This window comes from Salmo salar, chromosome 05 (assembly GCF_965601325.2).
Source record: "Salmo salar chromosome 05, fSalSal1, whole genome shotgun sequence".
Classification (NCBI taxonomy): Eukaryota; Metazoa; Chordata; class Actinopteri; order Salmoniformes; family Salmonidae; genus Salmo; species Salmo salar.
The window spans coordinates 16986948-17006757 of record NC_138295.1 but is presented as its reverse complement, the minus strand read 5'-3'; the positions used below and the strand labels follow the sequence as shown (position 1 = coordinate 17006757).

Below are 19810 nucleotides of genomic sequence, written 5' to 3'. Positions count from 1 at the left end.
TTCCTCTGCCCTGATTGGTTAAGTATGTGTCGTCTCTTTTCCGATTGGTTATGACGTAAGTAGTTTTGAAATTTCAACAGGGGCACGGTTTGTGTTGTTGTTTTGAATTTGGAGCACTGCTTTGGCACTCATCGTGGCTAGCTATAACTTAAACTGTAGCTACCGATTTTCTAGTGAACTATTTCTTCCAAATCTAAGCCATGTCTTTTTCAAGAGCTCCAGTGAAGCGATTTAATGAAAATATCGGTAAATTAAAGCATTGATACTGATTTAATTGAGCGAACCTAGCCAACTAACTTAACGTGTTGCTTTTGCCTAGTTGCTTTAGCTAAACAGTTAATATAACGTTAGCTCTGATCTAGCTAACGTAGCTGTCCAACAATATTTTGTATAACATTGTTTACTAGCTAGCTAACTTATTGTTGGTTTGGTAACTAGCTTGTGCAGGACTGTCTAGGAATGCCTAACCTTACTCAGATTCAAGCAAAGGGCAAAATATCCATGTCGGTTACGTTAGCTACATGCCATGACATGTTAGCTAGCTAATTAGACAGCCAGCCCAATTCTACTATTTTTCTCACTAATTTGTCTTTTGACCAATCAGTTTTTTAAAACAATTTTAGCAAAATATGGGAATTGGGCTACCTGTGTAAACGCAGGCTAAGTCTTGTTTTCAACATGTTTTGTTCAGGCTGCGCCCCAGCACCGGGCACCTACGAGCTGAAACCAGGAGAGGTGAAGGGACCTGCTTCTTTCCGCCGGTCAGAGCGCTTCAAACTGCTCAAGGCCAGCGATGGTGAGTTTAACTGTCAAACAACTGAAGGTTTAGTCAAAAAAATACCTCGTACTATTGACAATAGATCTATATTTAAACATCTATGATTAGACTGTCATTCAACCTAGATGTGTTTTTACTTTCTACACCATTCTAATTTCCAAAATTCCCCTTCCCTCCCAATTCAGGTCCCAGCATCCTACCACCATCTCCTTCTACAGATGTGTTCATGTCACCTGTGGCTGTGCGTAGGACCATGTCTGTGGATGGTCTGGTAAGTTGGTGTTCACATAATAATCACATTGTCCCTGGTTGGCACAGCCACATCATCAAGATAACCTTGAAGTACTGGGGTCTATTCATTAGTTGGATTCCGTTGCAAAATGTTTTGCAATGGAAAACCTTTACTGTTTTTTTTATTTCACATTTATTTAACCAGGTAGGCCAGTTGAGAACAAGTTCTCATTTACAACTGCGACCTGGCCAAGATAAAGCAAAGCAGTGCGACACAAACAACAAAAACAGAGTTACACATGGAATAAAAAAACGTAGAGTCAATAACACAGTAGAAAAGTCTATATACTGTGTGTGCAAATGAGGTAAGATTAGGGAGGTAAGGCAATAAATGGGCGGTAGTGGCGAAGTAATTAAAATTAAACACTGGAGTGATAGATGTGCAGAATATTAATGTGCAAGTAGAGATACGGGGGTGCAAAGGAGCAAAAAAAATACATAATAAGGGGATGAGGTAGTTGGATGGGCTATTTACAGGTGGGCTATGTACAGGTGAAATGATCTGTAAGCTGCTCTGACAGCTGATGCTTAAAGTTAGTGAGGGAGATATGTGTCTCCAGCTTCAGTGATTTTTGCAATTCGTTCCAGTCGTTGGCAGCAGAGAACTGGAAGGAAAGGCGGCCAAAGGAGGAATTGGCTTTGGGGGTGACCAGTGAAATATAACGGCTGGCGCGTGTGCTACGGGTGGGTGCTGCTATGGTGACCAGTGAGCTGAGATAAGGCGGAGCTTTACCTAGCAAAGACTTATAGATGACCTGGAGCCAGTGAGTTTGGCGACGAATATGACGAGAGGGCCAGCCAACAAGAGCATACAGGTCGCAGTGGTGGGTAGTATATGGGGCTTTGGTGACAAAACGGATGGCACTGTGATAGACTGCACCCAATTTGCTGAGTAGAGTGTTGGAGACTATTTTGTAAATGACATCGCCAAAGTCGAGGATCGGTAGGATAGTCAGTTTTACGAGGGTATGTTTGGCGGCATGAGTGAAGGATGCTTTGTTGCGAAATAGGAAGCCGATTTTGGATTGGAGATGCTTAATGTGAGTCTGGAAGGAACGTTTACAGTCTAACCAGACACCTAGGTATTTGTAGTTGTCCACATATTCTAAGTCAGAACCATCCAGAGTAGTGATGCTAGAGGGGCGGGCAGGTGTCAGCAGCGATCGGTTGAAGAGCATGCATTTAGTTTTACTTGCATTCAAGAGCAGTTGGAGGCCACGGAAGAAGAGTTGTATGGCATTGAAGCTTGTCTGGAGGTTACTTAACACTGTGTCTAAAGAAGGGCCAGAAGTATACAGAATGGTGTCGTCTGCGTAGAGGTGGATCAGAGAATCACCAGCAGCAAGAGCGACATCATTGATGTATACAGAGAAAAGACTCGGCCTGAGAATTGAACCCTGTGGCACCTCCATAGAGACTGCCAGAGGTCCGGACAACAGGCCCTCTGATTTGACACACCGAACTCTGTCTGAGAAGTAGTTGGTGAACCAGGCGAGGCAGTCATTTGAGAAAGCAAGGCTGTTGAGTCTGCCGATAAGAATGTGGTGATTGACAGAGTCGAGAACCTTGGCCAGGTTGATGAATACGGCTGCACAGTATTGTCTTTTATCGATGGCGGTTATGATATCGTTTAGGACCTTGAGCGTGGCTGAGGTGCACCCATGACTAGCTCGGAAACCAGATTGCAATGAGAAGGACGGTGGGATTCGAAATGGTCGGTGATCTGTTTGTTATCTTGGCTTTCAAAGACCTTCGAAAGGCAGGGTAGGATAGATTTGGGTCTAGTGTCTCCCCCTTTGAAGAGGGGGATGACTGTGGCAGCTTTCCAATCTTTAGAGATCTCAGACAATACGAAATAGCGGTTGAACAGGCTAGTAATAGGGGTTGCCACAATTGCGGTGGATAATTTTAGAAAGAGAGGGTCCAGATTGTCTAGCCCAGCTGATTTGTAGGGTTCCAGATTTTGCAACTCTTTCAGAACATCAGCTATCTGGATTTGGGTGAAGGAGAAATTGGGGAGGCTTGGGCAAGTTGCTGTGGGGGGTGCAGAGCTGTTGACCGGGGTAGGGGTAGCCAGGTGGAAAGCATGGCCAGCTGTAGAAACATGCTTGTTGTAATTCTCAATTATCGTGGATTTATCAGTGGTGACAGTGTTTGTTTCCTAGCCTCAGTGCAGTGGGCAGCTGGGAGGAGGTGCTCTTATTCTCCATGGACTTTAGTGTCCCAGAACCTTTTGGAGTTTGTGCTACAGGATGCACATTTCTGTTTGAAAAAGCTAGCCTTTGATTTCCGAACTGCCTGTGTATATTGGTTCCTAACTTCCCTTAAAAGTTGAATATCGTGGGGGCTATTCGATACTAATGCAGTACGCCACAGGATGTTTTTGTGCTGGTCAAGGGCAGTCAGGTCTGCAGTGAACCAAGGGCTATATCCGTTCCTAGTTCTACATTTTATTTGAATGGGGAGGAAAGCACTTTTAAAGAATAACCAGGCATCCTCTACTGATGGAATGAGGTCAATATCCTTCCAGGATACCTGGGCCAGGTCGATTAGAAAGGCCTGCTCGCTGAAGTGTTTTAGGGAGCGTTTGACATTGATGAGGGGTGGTCGTTTGACCGCAGACCCATTACGGACGCAGGCAATGAGGCAGTGATCGCTGAGATCCTGGTTGAAGACAGCAGAGGTGTATTTAGAGGGCAGGTTGGTCAGGATGATATCTATGAGGGTGCCCATGTTTACGGATTTGGGGTTGTTCCTGGTAGGTTCATTGATCATTTGTGTGAGATTGAGGGCATCTCGCTTAGATTGTAGGACGGCCGGGGTGTTAAGCATGTCCCAGTTTAGGTCACTTGACAGTATGAGTTCTGAAGAGCGATTGGGGGGGGGGGGCAATCAATTCACATATGGTATTGAGGGCACAGCTGGGGGCAGAGGGAGGTCTATTACAAGTGGCAACGGTGAGAGACTTGTTTCTGGAAAGGTGGATTTTTAGAAGTAGAAGCTTGAATTGTTTGGGCACAGACCTGGATAGTAAGACAGAACTCTGCAGCCTATCTCTGCAGTAGATGGCAACTCCGCCCCCTTTGGCAGTTCTATCTTGTCGGAAAATGTTATAGTTAGGGATGGAAATTTCAGGATTTTTGCTGGCCTTCCTAAACCAGGATTCAGACACGGCTAGGACATCCGGGTTGGCAGAGTGTGCTAAAGCAGTGAATAAAACAAACTTAGGGAGGAGGCTTCTAATGTTAACATGCATGAAACCAAGGCTTTTTCGGTTTCAGAAGTCAACAAATGAGAGCGCCTGGGGAATGGGAGTGGAGCTAGGCGCTACAGGGCCTGGATTAACCTCTACATCACCAGAGGAGGAGTAGGATAAGGGTACGGCTAAAGGCTATAAGAACTGGTCATCTAGTGCGTTCAGAACAGAGAGTAAAAGGAGCAGGTTTCTGGGCGCGGAAGAAAAGACGTACAGACGCATAACGTACAGACAAGGGTATGGTAGGATGTGAGTACAGTGGAGGTAAACCTAGTCATTGAGTGACGATGAGAGAGGTTTTGTCTCTAGAGACACCATTTAAACCAGGTGAGATCACCGCATGTGTGGGAGGGGGAACAAAAGGGCTAGCTGAGGCATATTGAGCAGGGCTGGTGGCTCTACAGTGACATAAGACAATTTACTCGAGGAAGCAAACATAATGAAACAGGGAGGGACCTACCTGAATTTGTACTTGATCAATTCTAGTTTTCCTTGCAAAACGATTTTCGTTTGGTATAAACAGTTTGTGTTGCAAAATCTTTTGCAATGGAATCCGACTAATGAATACACCCTGGTGCTTTAAAGGGATAGTTTGAGATTTTGTCAATGAAGCCCTTTATCGACTTCCCCAGTCAGAAACTCATGGATACCATTTTTATGTCTGTGTCCAGTATGTATGAAGGAAGCCAATGCTTACTAGTGTTAGCACAATGACTGGAAGTCTAGCATGCTTGCTGTTCCCATAGACTTCCAGTCATTGTGCTAATGCTAGTTAGCAGTAACACTAGTTGGCAGCTTCCTTCAATTTCAATGCAAAGACATAAAAAAGGTATCCATGGGTTCATCTGATGGATAAAAATCTTAATTGCCAAAATCCAGAACTATCCCTTGAATCCTAATGCAATGGCTCTCCTTTGCGATGAATTCATCCGTTCCTCCTTCACCCAGGTTGACGGGTCCATGTCAAAGAAAGACAAGAGTGGCCCATCGATGCAGATGAAGCAGCAGAAACTCCTGGAGAAAGAGGTAGTATAGTTATACAGACTGGTTTGAGGAGCAAATATGTCTTGTCTGTCGCATTACATTACATTGTCAGTGTTACCAGTTTCATTGATGTGGCCAAGTTTCAGTTATCACAGCAGCTGTGACCTACCTTACTGCATGCCTTCATTCTTCAATCTAACACACTAACCACCACCGCTGCTGCACCAGGGAGCTGATCAAACCGTAAAAGCCTTGGTTTCATGCATGTTAACATTAGAAGCCTCCTCCCTAAGTTTGTTTTATTCACTGCTTTAGCACACACTAACCGTCTCCTCCCTCCTGTAGATCCGCTCCCTAGTGCAGCAGCGCGGGGCGCAGGACAGGCGCCTGGTAACCCTGGAGGAGGAGCTGAGGAAGTTGGAGGCCAAGCTGTTGTCTGCGGTCAGGGAGAAGACTGGTCTGGCAGCTAACTTCACCACCCTGGAGAGACAGCTGGCTGAGCTCAAGAAGACTAACGAGTTCCTCAAGAACAAGGTCATGTGGTGTTTGATGGTACAATCAAGAGTTGGCATGCTCATCTCAGTGGGCTGCTTTTCCACTGATTTGGCCTAATCCTGGAATAAAAGCTATTTCAATGGAGAATCTCCATGAAGAATTATTTTTAGTCTTGGACTAGGCTTAATCTGTGTCTGGGAAACCGGCCCAATGGTCTTAAAGCAGAAGTCTTTAGCTGCAGGGTTAAAAAGGTATAAAATGGTTGTTATGGTTATAGTTTGTGTCATCTGGGTCTAGTTGACAAAACAGTACTTCCACCCTGCTATCAGGTACTACCCTAGCTTGTCCAATAACAAATGTTCACATTTTCTGTTTGTACCTTGTTTTGTAAATGTCTGACTGTGTTGTCGTTGTGTTCCTCTAGGTTTCTGCAGACACTACTAAGAAGAGATTCCAGTCTATGTCTATGGAGCTGATGGAGGCAAGAAACAAACTGGATGTCAAGGACAAGGTACGACATCTGGGACACATCAGTAGTACGCAGCGTTTTCATATATTCACATTGAAATACGCTATGTAGAATAAGTTACGTCGGCTCTATTCATCGCATTTCTATCTGCAATGTTTGGCTACTGAAAGTGTCCCTGTTCACACACCATTCACCATCCTGTCTGTATAGTGGTGTTTGCCTTGCGTACATCTCACTCTAAATCAAATTGTGTGCTGATATTGTGTTTTTGTTCAGGGGCTGTGTTTCCTGCATGTGTAGTGTCTGAGCAGTGTGGATGGTTGAGTGACATTTGTGTTGTCCTATAAGGAGCTGAGTTTCCTGCAGATCAGTACAGAGGACCAGGTGAAGTTGCTGGAGACAGACCTGGAGGCTGCCAGAGCTACACTCACTGCCCTGAGGGAGAGGAACGAGGACCTGGGTGAGACCACCTGACCTCACTGACACAGCATCGTTAACCTGCCTAGTTATTATCAATCAATTAAACGTTATAAACGGCCCATTTAATTATAAAATGTTTACTTCGAAGTGCTGCGCCTCTGAGAAATCTTTTTTAAATGTTTTTGAAATGTAATGTTTCGTTTTCAGAGGACCTCCACCACGACACCAAAGTCCACAACGAGGAGCTGGAGAATGAGATGGATACACTGCAAGGTAAGTAGTTTGTCTCTGTGTGTGTCCGTTCTCCCATCCTTTTCTGTATAATTAGATAGCATCATTCTAACTGTGTTCTGTATCCCTGTCTCAGCTGTGATCCAGGAGCTGAGAGAGGAAGTCAATGTTCTTCAGGGTTACCTGGACACAGCCAACGACCACATCCAGGTACAAGGGAAGAAACATCTATCTATTGATCCTATCTACAGTTGAAGTCGGAAGTTTAGATACACTTAGGTTGGAGTCATTAAAACTTGTTTTTCAACCGCTCCACAAATTTCTTGTTAACATACTATAGTTTTGGCAAGTCATTTAGGACATCTACTTTGCATGACACAAGTAATTTTTCCAACAATTTTTTTGACAGATTATTTCACTTCTAATTCACTATCACAAATTCAGTGGGTCAGAAGTTTACATACACTAAGTTCACTGTGTTAAACAGCTTGGAAAATTCCAGAAAATTAGGTAATGGCTTTAGAAGCTTCTGATAGGCTAATTGACATAATTTGAGTCAATTGGAGGTGTACCTGTGGATGTATTTCAAGTCCTACAGTGAGAGGGGAAAAAGTATTTGATCCCCTGCTGATTTTGTAATTTTGCCAACTGACAAAGAAATGATCAGTCTATAATTTTAATGGTAGGTTTATTTGAACAGTGAGAGACAGAATAACAACAACAAAAAATTCAAACATTTTATAAATTGATTTGCATTTTAATGAGGGAAATAAGTATTTGACCCCTCTGCAAAACATGACTTAGTACTTGGTGGCAAAACCCTTGTTGGCAATCACAGACGTCAGATGTTTCTTGTAGTTGGCCACCAGGTTTGCACACATCTCAGGAGGGATTTTGTCCCACTCCTCTTTGCAGATCTTCTCCATGTCATTAAGGTTTCGAGGCTGACGTTTGGCAACTCGAACCTTCAGCTCCCTCCACAGATTTTCTATGGGATTAAGGTCTGGAGACTGGCTAGGCCACTCCAGGACCTTAATGTGCTTCTTCTTGAGCCACTCCTTTGTTGCCTTGGCTGTGTGTTTTGGGTCATTGTCATGCTGGAATACCCATCCACGACCCATTTTCAATGCCCTGGCTGAGGGAAGGAGGTTCTCACCCAAGATTTGACGTTACATGGCCCCGTCCATCGTCCCTTTGATGCGGTGAAGTTGTCCTGTCCCCTTAGCAGAAAAACACTCCCAAAGCATAATGTTTCCACCTCCATGTTTGACGGTGGGGATGGTGTTCTTGGGGTCATAGGCAGCATTCCTCCTCCAAACACGGCGAGTTGAGTTGATGCCAAAGGGCTCCATTTTTTGGTCTCATCTGACCACAACACTTTTACCCAGTTGTCCTCAGAATCATTCAGATGTTCATTGGCAAACTTCAGACGGGCATGTATATGTGCTTTCTTGAGCAGGGGGACCTTGCGGGCGCTGCAGGATTTCAGTCCTTCACGGTGTAGTGTGCTCCCAATTGTTTTCTTGGTGACTATGGTCCCAGCTGCCTTGATCATTGACAAGATCCTCCCGTGTAGTTCTGGGCTGATTCCTCACCGTTCTCATGATCATTGCAACTCCACGAGGTGAGATCTTGCATGGAGCCCCAGGCCGAGGGAGATTGACAGTTCATTCAAATTATAGACTGATCATTTCTTTGTCAGTGGGCAAACGTACAAAATCAGCAGGGGATCAAATACTTTTTTCCCCTCACTGTACCTTCAAACTTTGCTTGACATCATGGGAAAATCAAAAGAAATCAGCCAAGACCTCAGAATTTTTTTTTTTTGACCTCCACAAGTCTGGTTCAACCTTGGGAGCAATTTCCAAATGCCTGAAGGTACCGCGTTCATCTGTACAAACAATAGTACGCAAGTATAAACACCATGGAATCACGCAGCCGTCATACAGCTCAGGAAGGAGACGCGTTCTGTCTCCTAGAGATGAATGTACTTTGGTGCGAAAAGTGCCAATCATTCCCAGAACAGCAGCAAAGGACCTTGTGACGATGCTGGAGGAAACGGGTACAAAAGTATCTATATCCACAGTGAGACGAGTCCTATATCGACTTAACCTAAAAGGCCACTCAGCAAGGAAGAAGCCACTGCTCCAAAATCACCATAAAAAAGCCAGACTACAGTTTGCAACTGCACCTGGGGACAAAGATCATGCTTCTTGGAGAAATGTCCTCTGGTCTGATGAAACAAAATAGATCTGTTTGGCCATACTGACCATTGTTATGTTTGGAGGAAAAGGGGGAGGCTTGCAAGCCGAAGAACACCATCCCAACCGTGAAGCACGGGGGTGGCAGCATCATGTTGTGGGGGTGCTTTGCTGCAGGAGGGTCTGGTGTACTTCACAAAATAGATGGCATCATGAGGTAGGGAAATTATGTGAATATATTGAAGCAACATCTCAAAACATCAGTCAGGAAGTTAAAGCTTGGTCGCAAATAGGTTTTCCTTATGGACAATGACCCCAAGCATACTTCCAAAGTTGTGGCAAAATGGCTAAAGGACAACAAAGTCAAGGTATTGGAGTGGCCATCACAAAGCCCTGACCTCAATCCCATAGAACATTTGTGGGCAGATCTGAAAAGGCGTGTGCGAGCAAGGAGGCCTATCAACCTGACTCAGTTACAGCAGCTCTGTCAGGAGGAATGGGCCAAAATGCATCCAACTTATTATGGGAAGCTTGTGGAAGGCTACCCGAAACGTTTGACCCAAGTGAAACAATTTACAGGCAATGCTACCAAATACTAATTGAGTGTATTGAATATTCTGACCCACAGGGAATGTGATGAAAGAAATAAAAGCTGAAATAAATAATTCTCTCTACTATTATTCTGACATTTCACATTCTTAAAATAAAGTGGTGAATCTAACTGACCTAAGAAAGGGAATTTTTACTAGGATTAAATGTCAGGAATTGTGAAACTGAGTTTAAATGTATTTGGCTAAGGTGTATTTAAACCTCTGCCTTCAACTGTATCTGTCCTAACACCATACTGTTTACTGAAGGAAGAAATGTGTATGGAGAAACTACTTGAATAGTCCATGATCGTGCTTACATCGGGAGTGGAAATTATAATTTAGAGGTTGTTATAACATGCTGTTATGTCTCCTTAGGACCTGCGTATGAAGCTTCGTGAGAGGACAGAGATGGAGAACAGCATGTCTGAGTCTCAGCACGAGAAACTGGGGTGAGCAAATGCACATCTCTTCCCTGAACTGCTTTTAGAATAATTTTAATGAATGGCTTTATTTGTGAAGAATGCTGTCCTCTCGACCTCTTCTTATATGTCTCTCTGCGTTGAAATTGATGACATAAGTTTCCTAATTGTCTTGGTTGACATGCAAAACAAAAACATTTGATCTCATGCCATGTCCTTTTCTCTCAGTCATCTTGAGCAGAAACTGGAGCAGTGCACCGCGGAGCTGCGGATCTCTCAGAACATTCTCCGTCAGAAGGAGGAGGAGTCAGAGAGAAGTCAACAGGACCTGCAGGCTTCCCGGGATGCTTTGCAGGAGACCGAGAAGCTTCTGGAGCGGCGAGAGGCGGAGCTGACGTCCTCCCAGAAGGCATTGGGAGAGATGGTAACACAGATGCAGCGGGCCAACCAGGAAGTGTCTGACTCCCAGAGTGCAGTGCAGCAACAGGATGCGGAGGTAGTGCGTCTGAGGGAGGTGCTGAGGAGGACAGTGGAGGAGCTGGATGAGAGAGCAGCTCACCTGGGAGAGAAGTGCAAAATCCTGGAGGAGGAGAGAAGTAAACAAATACATATAGCCCTACTCCCTAATTATAATACTGACATACCCTAAACTAATGGGAAGAATGGGTCTAATGGGAACTTATCGTAAGCAGATTTATCAGGAATCAGGAAGAGTCAGGGTTTTGGAGAAATGTCTCCAGGTTGCTGTTATCAGTGTGGGCTCTATACCAAGTGTCTGTGTGTATCTGTCTTTAGATAGGGGCCAGGGGAAGGTGGAGGAGCTGACTGCAGAGCTGAGCCTCCTGCAGGAGAACTGGAGGAGTGAAAAGGAGGTGCAGGAGCAGCTGGCGCAGACGCACACCTCCCTGGCTGAGGAGCTGAAGAAGGAAAAGGTTGGTTGTGTTGGGGGTGACTTGGCTCCAATATGGCCCCCGTTATAATCCTACATCTGACTCTGCAGAGTGGAATACTCACCTCCACTACTTACTGGTTCTGTGTCTCTCTTTCTCCCCAGGAGCGTGCAGCCTCCCTGGCCTCGGTGCTGGAGAGAGTTAGGGAGGAGACCGAGGACGAGAGGAAACAGTTGGAGGATGAGTTGGAGGAGGCTCTAGTTGAGCTGTCGGTTCTGGAGTTGCAGGAAGAGAGGAGGGAGGAGGAGGAGAAGAGGAGAGAGGAGGCCTTACAGAGTTTCCAGCAGGAGAAGACTGAGATGGAGAGGGAACTGACTGAGACCAGAGCACTGCTAGACAGGTGAGGAGTGGGGGGGAGGAGTAGAACTAAACTGAGAGAAAGAATGAATGAAAGAGGCTCTGTCGGCTTTGAAATGGTGTTTAATTTTTTTTAAAGTATCTTGACTGGAGTTGTCGTGGAGTTTAGCTGCAGTCAGACTGGACTCAATCAATGATCTTCTATCCCAAATAGTTACTCATTATGCAGGGCTTTTTTAGCCACTAAATAAAGTGCATTATTATCATTATTATTGCTACCATAGAGAATCAGACATACATTTAGGCTTCACTCTGCCTATTGGCTTCTTTGCATATTCAAGTCTCTCAAAATACAGCACTGCCCCTTTAAGGCTCTCCTGGAAGATGGTTGGCCACCCTTCATAGACTATAAAATACTGCAACATTACAATTACAACCAATTACTTTTTGTCTTCATAAAATAATTGCCTCATTCAATTAATCAGGGATCAAATGTCTATGGTAGGCTACTTCTAAGCAAGATGACTAATTAAGACATGCTTATCTATAACCTTGTAAGGCAAAAATATTCTGTGGGAATGATTATCACTGAATGATCAAAATATTGGAATGAAGTCGGCTAATGCAGTTGAAGGCTGTCACATTTGTTGCTTACTGGGCCACGGGGAGCGTTGGGCCACGGGGAGCGTCTTGACTAAATCAATCAATGTCAGATTTTGGTTGTCATTGAACCTCCGTTTTGGATATTTGATTACAATTCGGTTGAGAAAATGTTCGCTGAGGTGAATGCTCATTATCATCTTTAGTCTAGTTTGATCATCTCAACGAGTGGATTATTTTCCTCTTCACTAGTGTAGTAGCCTGCTCCCAACCAAACACCCATGACTTGTGTGATAGATTCATCAATCAATGGGATTTTGTTTCACTGAATCGCTGTAATTCTCTGGCTGGGCTAATACGTGGAGGGGGTACAGGCCATCTGTTTGTTGGTTCATCTATCACTGATCAGAAACCTTCAACACCGATGCCAGCTCCCTACTAGGCTTACAATTCATGCCTGGGCGTAGCTCATAGCAACCGGCCCTGGTGATTTGAATAAGATACAATACAGTTGTACTCTAATGCGCTCTGCAGTAATAGGGAGAACAGTTACTAGAACATCCGTCCAGAGGACGATCTGATCCTATTTCTGATCGGCGTAAAAGTTTCATACTGCGATTTTTTTTTTTTTTTTTTCTTTCTTTTTTTTTTTACTTTTCCATTCGGACAACTTAAATCTATATTCTGCTTGCCCGACAATTTTTATTTACTTGTCCCGGGCAAGCGGACAAGTGTTAATGTCGAGCCCTGTTATATGATCAAGATTAGGGATAATGCACCTCACCTTTGCTCAAACTGCTCCTTTCAACGGTGTGCGTTGCATCTCCTTCCAGGAGGAGCAGTGACGTGGAGGCGCTGGAGAAGGTGCACTGTGCTGAAACGAGGAGGCTGCAGGAGGAACACACTACCTCCCTCAGCAAGATGGGACACATGGCCACAGAACTGGAGCGGTAAGGAGTTGACCCTGCCCTGTTGTCCAATACAAATGTGCTTAAAGGGACAGTTTGTCTTTCACTCTCCTTTCACAAGGAAAAAAGTTTCACTCTTGTTTCACCTAAGTTTACTTTTGACAGATGAAAAAATGCAGTTTCAGATGTTAAGTGAACTGTCCCTTTAACTTTGGGGTGAAGTATTAGCAGTCATGGCTCTGTAAAGATGATTTGTATGGTCAATCCAGAATCTGCAGTGTCAGTGCATCATTTACGGACCGTTCAGGACAGTCATACTTCTTGTGCTTCGTGGAGCTGAGCTGTTGTGAATGAAGTTGTCAAGGAAGTGCGTTTGTGTTTATACAGGATATACCACCCCCACCTACTGTCAACCAATCATGCGGCGCTATACAGAGCCCTCAGCATTGTTACAAAATTTGGGAGGCGCACGGTATTGCCGTACGGCACTTGATTTGGCCTCCTGAGCCTCCACAATTGTCACATCCTCCGTACAGAGCCTCCGCACTGCATTTCCGGATCGAGCATAAATCGGCTTTAAGACATAAAAATGTGTATTTTGTTCCACCAGCACCAGACAGGCCCTGAAGGGAGCAGAGGAGAGGAGTAGAGCGCTGGAGAAGGAGGTGGAGAGGGTAACTAAGCAGATGGAGAGAGTGAATCAACAGGAGGAGGTGAAAAAGCTGAGGGAGGAGATGGAGGAGGAGCAGGAGAAACATCTAGCTAACCAGCAGGGTCAGGAGAAAGCCAGAAAGGACTATGCAAGGTGAGCTCATCATAAGGCTTCTCAATATCTGGTGATTGAATGTGCATGTTGATGGGATTTTGACTGACTCTCTCTCCCCACTCTGACTCATTCGCTCTTCATTCCCCCCCTCCATTCTCTCTTCCCCCCCCCTGTCCATTATCTCTCCCCTCTCTACTCCCCCCTCCCCCTCTCCATTCTCTCTCTCCCCCCTCTCCATTCTCTCTCTCCCCCCATCTCTAGAATTCTGTTGGAGGTAGAGACACTTCTAGCTCAGAGAGATGATGAAATGAAGAGGGCTGAGGAGGAGGTGCAGAGACAGCTGCAGGAGGAGAGGATGGAGAAAGAGGAGGTGCAAAGGCTACTCCAGCAAGCTAGAGAGGAGAAAGAGGAGCTTCAAAGGCTATTTAAGAAAACTAAAGAGGAGGTGCAGAGGCTACTGGAGCAGGAGAAAGGAGAGGGGGAAATGCAGAGGAGAGAGTTGAAGCAAGGGTTGTCAGAGGAGGTGGGGGGACGAGAGAGACTGGTAGAGGAGGGGAAGCTAGCTCTTCAGTGCTTGGTAGGGGAGGTGGAGAAACCGAGCCTTCAAAACCAGCCGGAGAAGATGGAGGACCAGGTAAAGAAATATCTGCCATCTCTAGAGAACCACATGAAGGAGGTAGAGAAAGAGAGGGATGATTTGAAAACAGTAGTGGTGTTTGAAATAGACAAACAGGGCCTTCAGGACCAGGTAGAACTAATACACAACCAACTGGAGAAGGCCGAGGAACAGAACCAGGTAGAACTGATGGAAGAGAAGGTTTCTCTCCAGAGCCAGGTGGATGTGGTGGTCCAGGAGGTTTCTCTCCAGAGCCAGGTGGATGTGGTGGTCCAGGAGGTTTCTCTCCAGAGCCAGGTGGATGTGGTGGTCCAGGAGGTTTCTCTCCAGAGCCAGGTGGATGTGGTGGTCCAGGAGGTTTCTCTCCAGAGCCAGGTGGATGTGGTGGTCCAGGAGAAGGTGACTCTCTATTGGGAGATGGAGGAACAGAGAAGAGACTTCCAGAGAATGCTGCTGGAGACTCAAGACAAGAGGTGAGGAGGACCACTGACTGACTGACTGGGCTGTGAAGTGCAGGGCCTGTATTAATGAACTGTCTTAAGGCTGCTTCCCCAGTTTCCCCTTTTAGATGAATTAATAAATACAATTGCATGGACAGGCGGGGAACTGATCCTGGATCAGCACCCTACTCTGAGACTATGAATATGGACCCAGATCATCAAGTAGAAGACAATGGTATTATAAGACAATAGGATAGGCTCTAAATACACTGTTCTAACTCTGTCCTTTCCTCTCACAGTGATGCAGAGACGGAACACTGGAGGAGACAGTACGAGGAGCTCTACGCCAAGGTCAAGCCCTTCCAGGTCAGTCCACTGCTGCGTTGTGGGAAATGTAGTTCATCTGAGTTATGTTTTCTTATGTGTTGTCAATGTTCAATTATATTCCCCCATAGAGGTAGTATGAGTAGAAGGGGTCATTGACTTAAACACAGGCCCAATTCACTGTTTTTTAAATTCTATGTTCCCCCATCTCTGCTTCCGATTGGTTTGGCCCTGCAGGAGCAGCTGAATGAGTTTTCTGCGGAGCGAGACTCACTACTGAATGAGAACGGGGCGAATCAGGAGGAGCTAACACGGCTAGCGGACGCCTACGCTCGTCTGCTTGGCCACCAGAACCAGAAACAGAAGATCAGATACGTGGTGAAGCTCAAAGATGAGAACATTTCCCTCAAACAGGTCAGTTTGCTGATTTATATATAAGCATGTGCTGTATTGTTTGAACCTAACAAAATATGATTATAGCAACAAATACACTTTAGTTGCCTCCAAATTGTGGAGGAGGAGTTTCACCATTTGTTTTCAAATATCCACATCTTTTAAATCCACTAAGGGACTGGGGGTTGCTGAAAGCTTTTTGTGTGTACTACAGTCAGACATGATTGTAAAGTGTGTGTGTGTAGGAGCTGTCTAAGCTGCGTGCCCAGGTGTCCCGTCAGAAGAAGGGAGGCCAGCCCCAACGCAGGGTTGACCCCAGCAAAGCCTTCAGCAACCAGGACAGCAAGGAGAACCAGCAGCCTGCTGCCACACCTCTCAGACACACCAGCATTTCCTTTAGCGGGTAATTGACAGCTTTTTAAAATAAAATACAAAATTGTAGTATTTTTATTTTTTTAAATTATTATACATTTTTTAAGACCTATCAACTGGCACACAAACATTTTTGGAAACATTGTTCGGCAGAAAATATCCAATCACATCGGCTGCATGGCGGTTGGTTCAAGTTGTCTTTCAATGGCATCACCTCTACTCTGCCTTGAGTTAATCCTCTCATTGTGGACTTGCAACAACAACTTGGCCCGACCTGTGACACACAGCTGTTTTTTGCACAGGGGAGAAGTCTTCATGTAGTTTATGAATGCTTTTTCTAGTTGAACCTCCCAAGAACTGACAGAAGTGTCCACTAATGCCTATTTAACATTGTAAATCAGGCTAGCTAGCTACAGATATAGGGTCTTAATTTGAGCCAGGTTGCTATAGCAGGAAAATAATCCTGCAGCAACAGGAAATGTGAGTAATGTGGATTATAATTATTCGACATTCTTTTTAGGGTTGATACATCAAGTCTGAAATTTCAAAGTGGAAATTGCAAACTTCAGAAGCCATTTTTAAATCTAAAATATACTGCCACCACCTGCCACCTTTTTTTACATTATTTATGTTTTACGGACATGGTGCCATTTTTACATGACTTACCTATTACCAATGTTTCCTCAACATTTTGGGGGCAATGAGCCCCTTTTTTGAGCGGAAACTTAAACGTTGTGAGAATTTTGTGCAACTTCCTGCATGGTTTACAGTGAACTCTGAGGCTGTACCCTTACAGTTTTAGACAGTAGCCAATAGGGTATTGGAGCATTATGTAGGCCTTCCAACAAAACCAATGGAACAAATCCCATAACATTTTCACATGGAAATAGCTTTTGATTTCTATGATATAGCCTACATGTGGTGTTGAATGCAGGCCTACATTGCATGAGACTTTATAAAACATTTTTACATTATGAAGGGCTTGACATTTATTTTGTACTTGGTCTGTAACACCGTGGGCCAAATAGGTGACTGTAAATTGTATTGTGTTGTATGATGCAAGAAACCACTTTACAAAATAGAATGAATTATTATTACTATACAGAGCATTAGACAATGTAGGCTAGCCCTCTGCATATGGGCTTATTTGCATAGTCAAGCCTGTCTCAAAATACAACACTGTCCCTTTTTATTAAGACAGAAGCTTTTTACCTGACTGGCTTTTCAAAGACAGCTTGACATGTAGCCTACACGTTTTGTGGAAGCAGTAACTCCCCATTGCTGACATACTTATATATAACTCCTAATAATTTGCTAACTAGCAAAGAAAATCAACTAATGTGCGGCTCTGATCTGAAAAGCTCATTCGCTCACAGGTGATTTTAAGACCGCTCGTGTGCTACCCACAGACTAAATCTTGCAGGGTTAGATTTTTGGTTTGTTGCATTGAAAAGGGGCTGATATATAATGTTGATTCGATCACAGAAAAAAACTATATAGTGGAAACTAGTGGGGCGAACTCAGTGAAGTTCAACCTCGGAGGAGGAGCGCGGCCACGTATGTGCACAGCTTAGAGGGAACATCGCTTATTATGTATGGATACTGCAGATAAATAGCCTATTTGGATAAAACTCTACAGGACATTTGATCGTCAGAAATTTTCCACGAAGGAAAATGCTGTAACTAACCCTAATCCTGTCTCTTTCAGGAAACCGCTGTTGAAAGTTACACAGACCGACAATGGCCAGATGCTAGTAGAAGGCACCAACTGCCCTGAGTGAACAGGACAAATCATTTTGAGTCATGAGGATGTTGGTGTTTGCAACCCTGTATATGTTTTAGGGGAAACAAATGCCTTTATTTTCCCATCCTATCGAGCCATCAGAACCAACGTGTGAATGATATCCGTTTCAGCATGAAGCATGCCTCTGTCGTCTTTCTTTTGCTACATAAGCATTCATATTAAGCACTAAATAAATGTTTTGTTTGTTCAGCGTAACAGTTTTGTATAATGCAAATACACAGTGCATTTGGAAAGTCAGACCTTTTGACTTTTTCATGTTACCTCATTCTAAAATGGATTCAATTGTTTTGTTTTTTTGGGGGTTTTTTTTCAATCTACACACACAATACCCCATAATGGCAAAGCAAAAACAGCTTTTTAAAAATAAAAAAAACTCACATAAGTATTCAGACCCTTAACTCAGTACTTTGTTGAATCACCTTGGGCAGCGATTACAGCCTCAAGTCTTCTTGGGTATGAGGCTACAAGTTTGGCACACCTGTATTTGGGGAGTTTATCCAATTCTTCTCTGCAGAACCTCTCAAGCTCTGTCAGGTGGAGGGTCGTTGCCCAGCTATTTTCATATCTCTCAAGAGATGTTCGATCGGGTTCAAGTCCGGGCACTGGCTGGGTCACTCAAGGACATTCAGAGACTTGTCCCGAAGCCACTCCTGCGTTGTCTTGGCTGTGTGCTTAGGGTCGTTGTCCCATTGGAAGGTGAACCAGTCTGAGGTCCTGAGCGCTCTGGACCTTTCATCAAGGATCTCTCTGTACTTTGCTCCGTTTATCTTTCCCTTGATCCTGACTAGTCTCCCAGTCCCTGCTGCTGAAAAACATTTCCACAGCATGACGCTTCCAACACCGTGATTCACCGTAGGGATGCTGCCAGGTTTCCTCCAGACGTGATGCTTGCAATTCAGGCCAAAGAGTTTGATCTTGGTTTCAATCAGACCAGAGAATCTTGTTTCTCATGGTCTGAGAGTCCTTTAGGTGCCTTTTGGCAAACTCCAAGCGTGCTGTCATGTGCCTTTTTACGGAGGAGTGGCTTCTGTCTGGCCACTCTACCTTAAAGGCCTGATTGGTGGAGTGCTGCAGAGATGGTTGTCCTTCTGGAAGGTTCTCCCATCTTCACAGAGGAACTCTGGAGCTCTGTCAGAGTGACCATCGGGCTCTTGGTCACCTCCCTGACCAAGGCCCTTCTCCCCCATTTTCTCAGATTCTTGGTGGTTCCGAACTTCTTCCATTTAAGAATGATGGAGGCCACTGTGTTCTTGGACCTTTTAATGCTTTAGAAATGTGTTGGTACCCTTCTCCAGATGTGCCTCGACACAATCCTGTCTCGGAGCTCTACGGACAATTCCTTCGAAACTCATGGCTTGGTTTTTGCTCTGACATGCACTGTCAACTGTGGGACCTTGTATAGACAGATGTGTGTGCCTTTCCAGATCCTGTCCAATTAATAGAATTTACCACAGGTGGACTCTAATCAAGTTGTAGAAACATCTCATGGATGATCAATGGAAACAGGATGCACCGGAGCTCAATTTAGAGTCTCATAGGGTCTGAATACTTATGTAAATAAAGTATCAGTTTTATCTTGAATAAATTAGCAAAACATGTTTTGCCTATTTTCGTTTTGTCATTATGGTGTATTGTGTGTAGATTGAGGAAAAACATTTATTTAATCAGTTGTAGAATAAGGCTGTCACGTAACAATGTAGAAAAAGTGAAGGGGTCTGAATACTTTCTGAAGGCACTGTAGATGTTTCAGCTAGAATCATTTTAGCATTACTTTTTTTGTGTGTAATCAACATTTTTGGTCATTTTCTTTCCAGAGGAGGGAACTTCTCTCTTTTTGACTTTACAATTATCATTTCTTTTTTTACATACTTCCAAAATACTGACTCTTTTCTAAATAAAACTCAATGCTTGCAATTCTCCTTCACTCTGAGAGAAGCGGGAGTATTGTTTTCAATTAATGTTTTCAATGAATTGATGTACCGAGTGTGTTGTATTCAATAAGGGATCCCAGTGGGATCATCCCACACCAAGCCTATTGAAATTACTTTGTTATACCTTACCCTTGTCTGCCAGGGACCTGTTTATGATGATTTATTTTAACACTTTTTAAACAAAGAAATGAAATGTATTAAACGTCCCAGGCTTCTAGACTCCTATGCTAGTTTGATTTGACACTAGTGCGAATCAGCGTACCTGCTAGTAAGAG

At 44.3% G+C, this 19810-nt stretch overlaps 1 protein-coding gene across 1 annotated transcript; it reads left to right on the top strand.

Moving 5' to 3' along the window:
* The first annotated feature begins 68 nt into the window (after nt 1–68).
* LOC106604349 (uncharacterized) lies at nt 69–19575 on the top strand. The gene is made up of 20 exons (XM_014198888.3): nt 69–246; nt 692–796; nt 964–1049; nt 5274–5351; nt 5655–5843; nt 6229–6315; nt 6622–6733; nt 6901–6966; nt 7061–7134; nt 10091–10164; nt 10363–10730; nt 10930–11066; nt 11189–11424; nt 12815–12931; nt 13500–13694; nt 13917–14744; nt 15011–15077; nt 15273–15449; nt 15674–15831; nt 17509–19575. The coding sequence occupies exons 1-20, from the start codon at nt 201–203 to the stop codon at nt 17579–17581; spliced, it is 3273 nt and encodes a 1090-aa protein (XP_014054363.3). The 5' UTR covers nt 69–200; the 3' UTR covers nt 17582–19575.
* Nucleotides 19576–19810: the final 235 nt, after the last annotated feature.

What these genes read in the sequence shown, in the direction of transcription:
- LOC106604349 (XM_014198888.3), top strand. Translation starts at nt 201, where the DNA reads ATGTCTTTTTCAAGAGCTCCAGTGAAGCGATTTAATGAAAATATCG. An exon ending in AACTGGATGTCAAGGACAAG is followed by an intron (nt 6,316 to 6,621) that starts GTACGACATCTG and finishes TTGTCCTATAAG; the next exon opens with GAGCTGAGTTTCCTGCAGAT. An exon ending in GCCAGAAAGGACTATGCAAG is followed by an intron (nt 13,695 to 13,916) that starts GTGAGCTCATCA and finishes CCCCATCTCTAG; the next exon opens with AATTCTGTTGGAGGTAGAGA.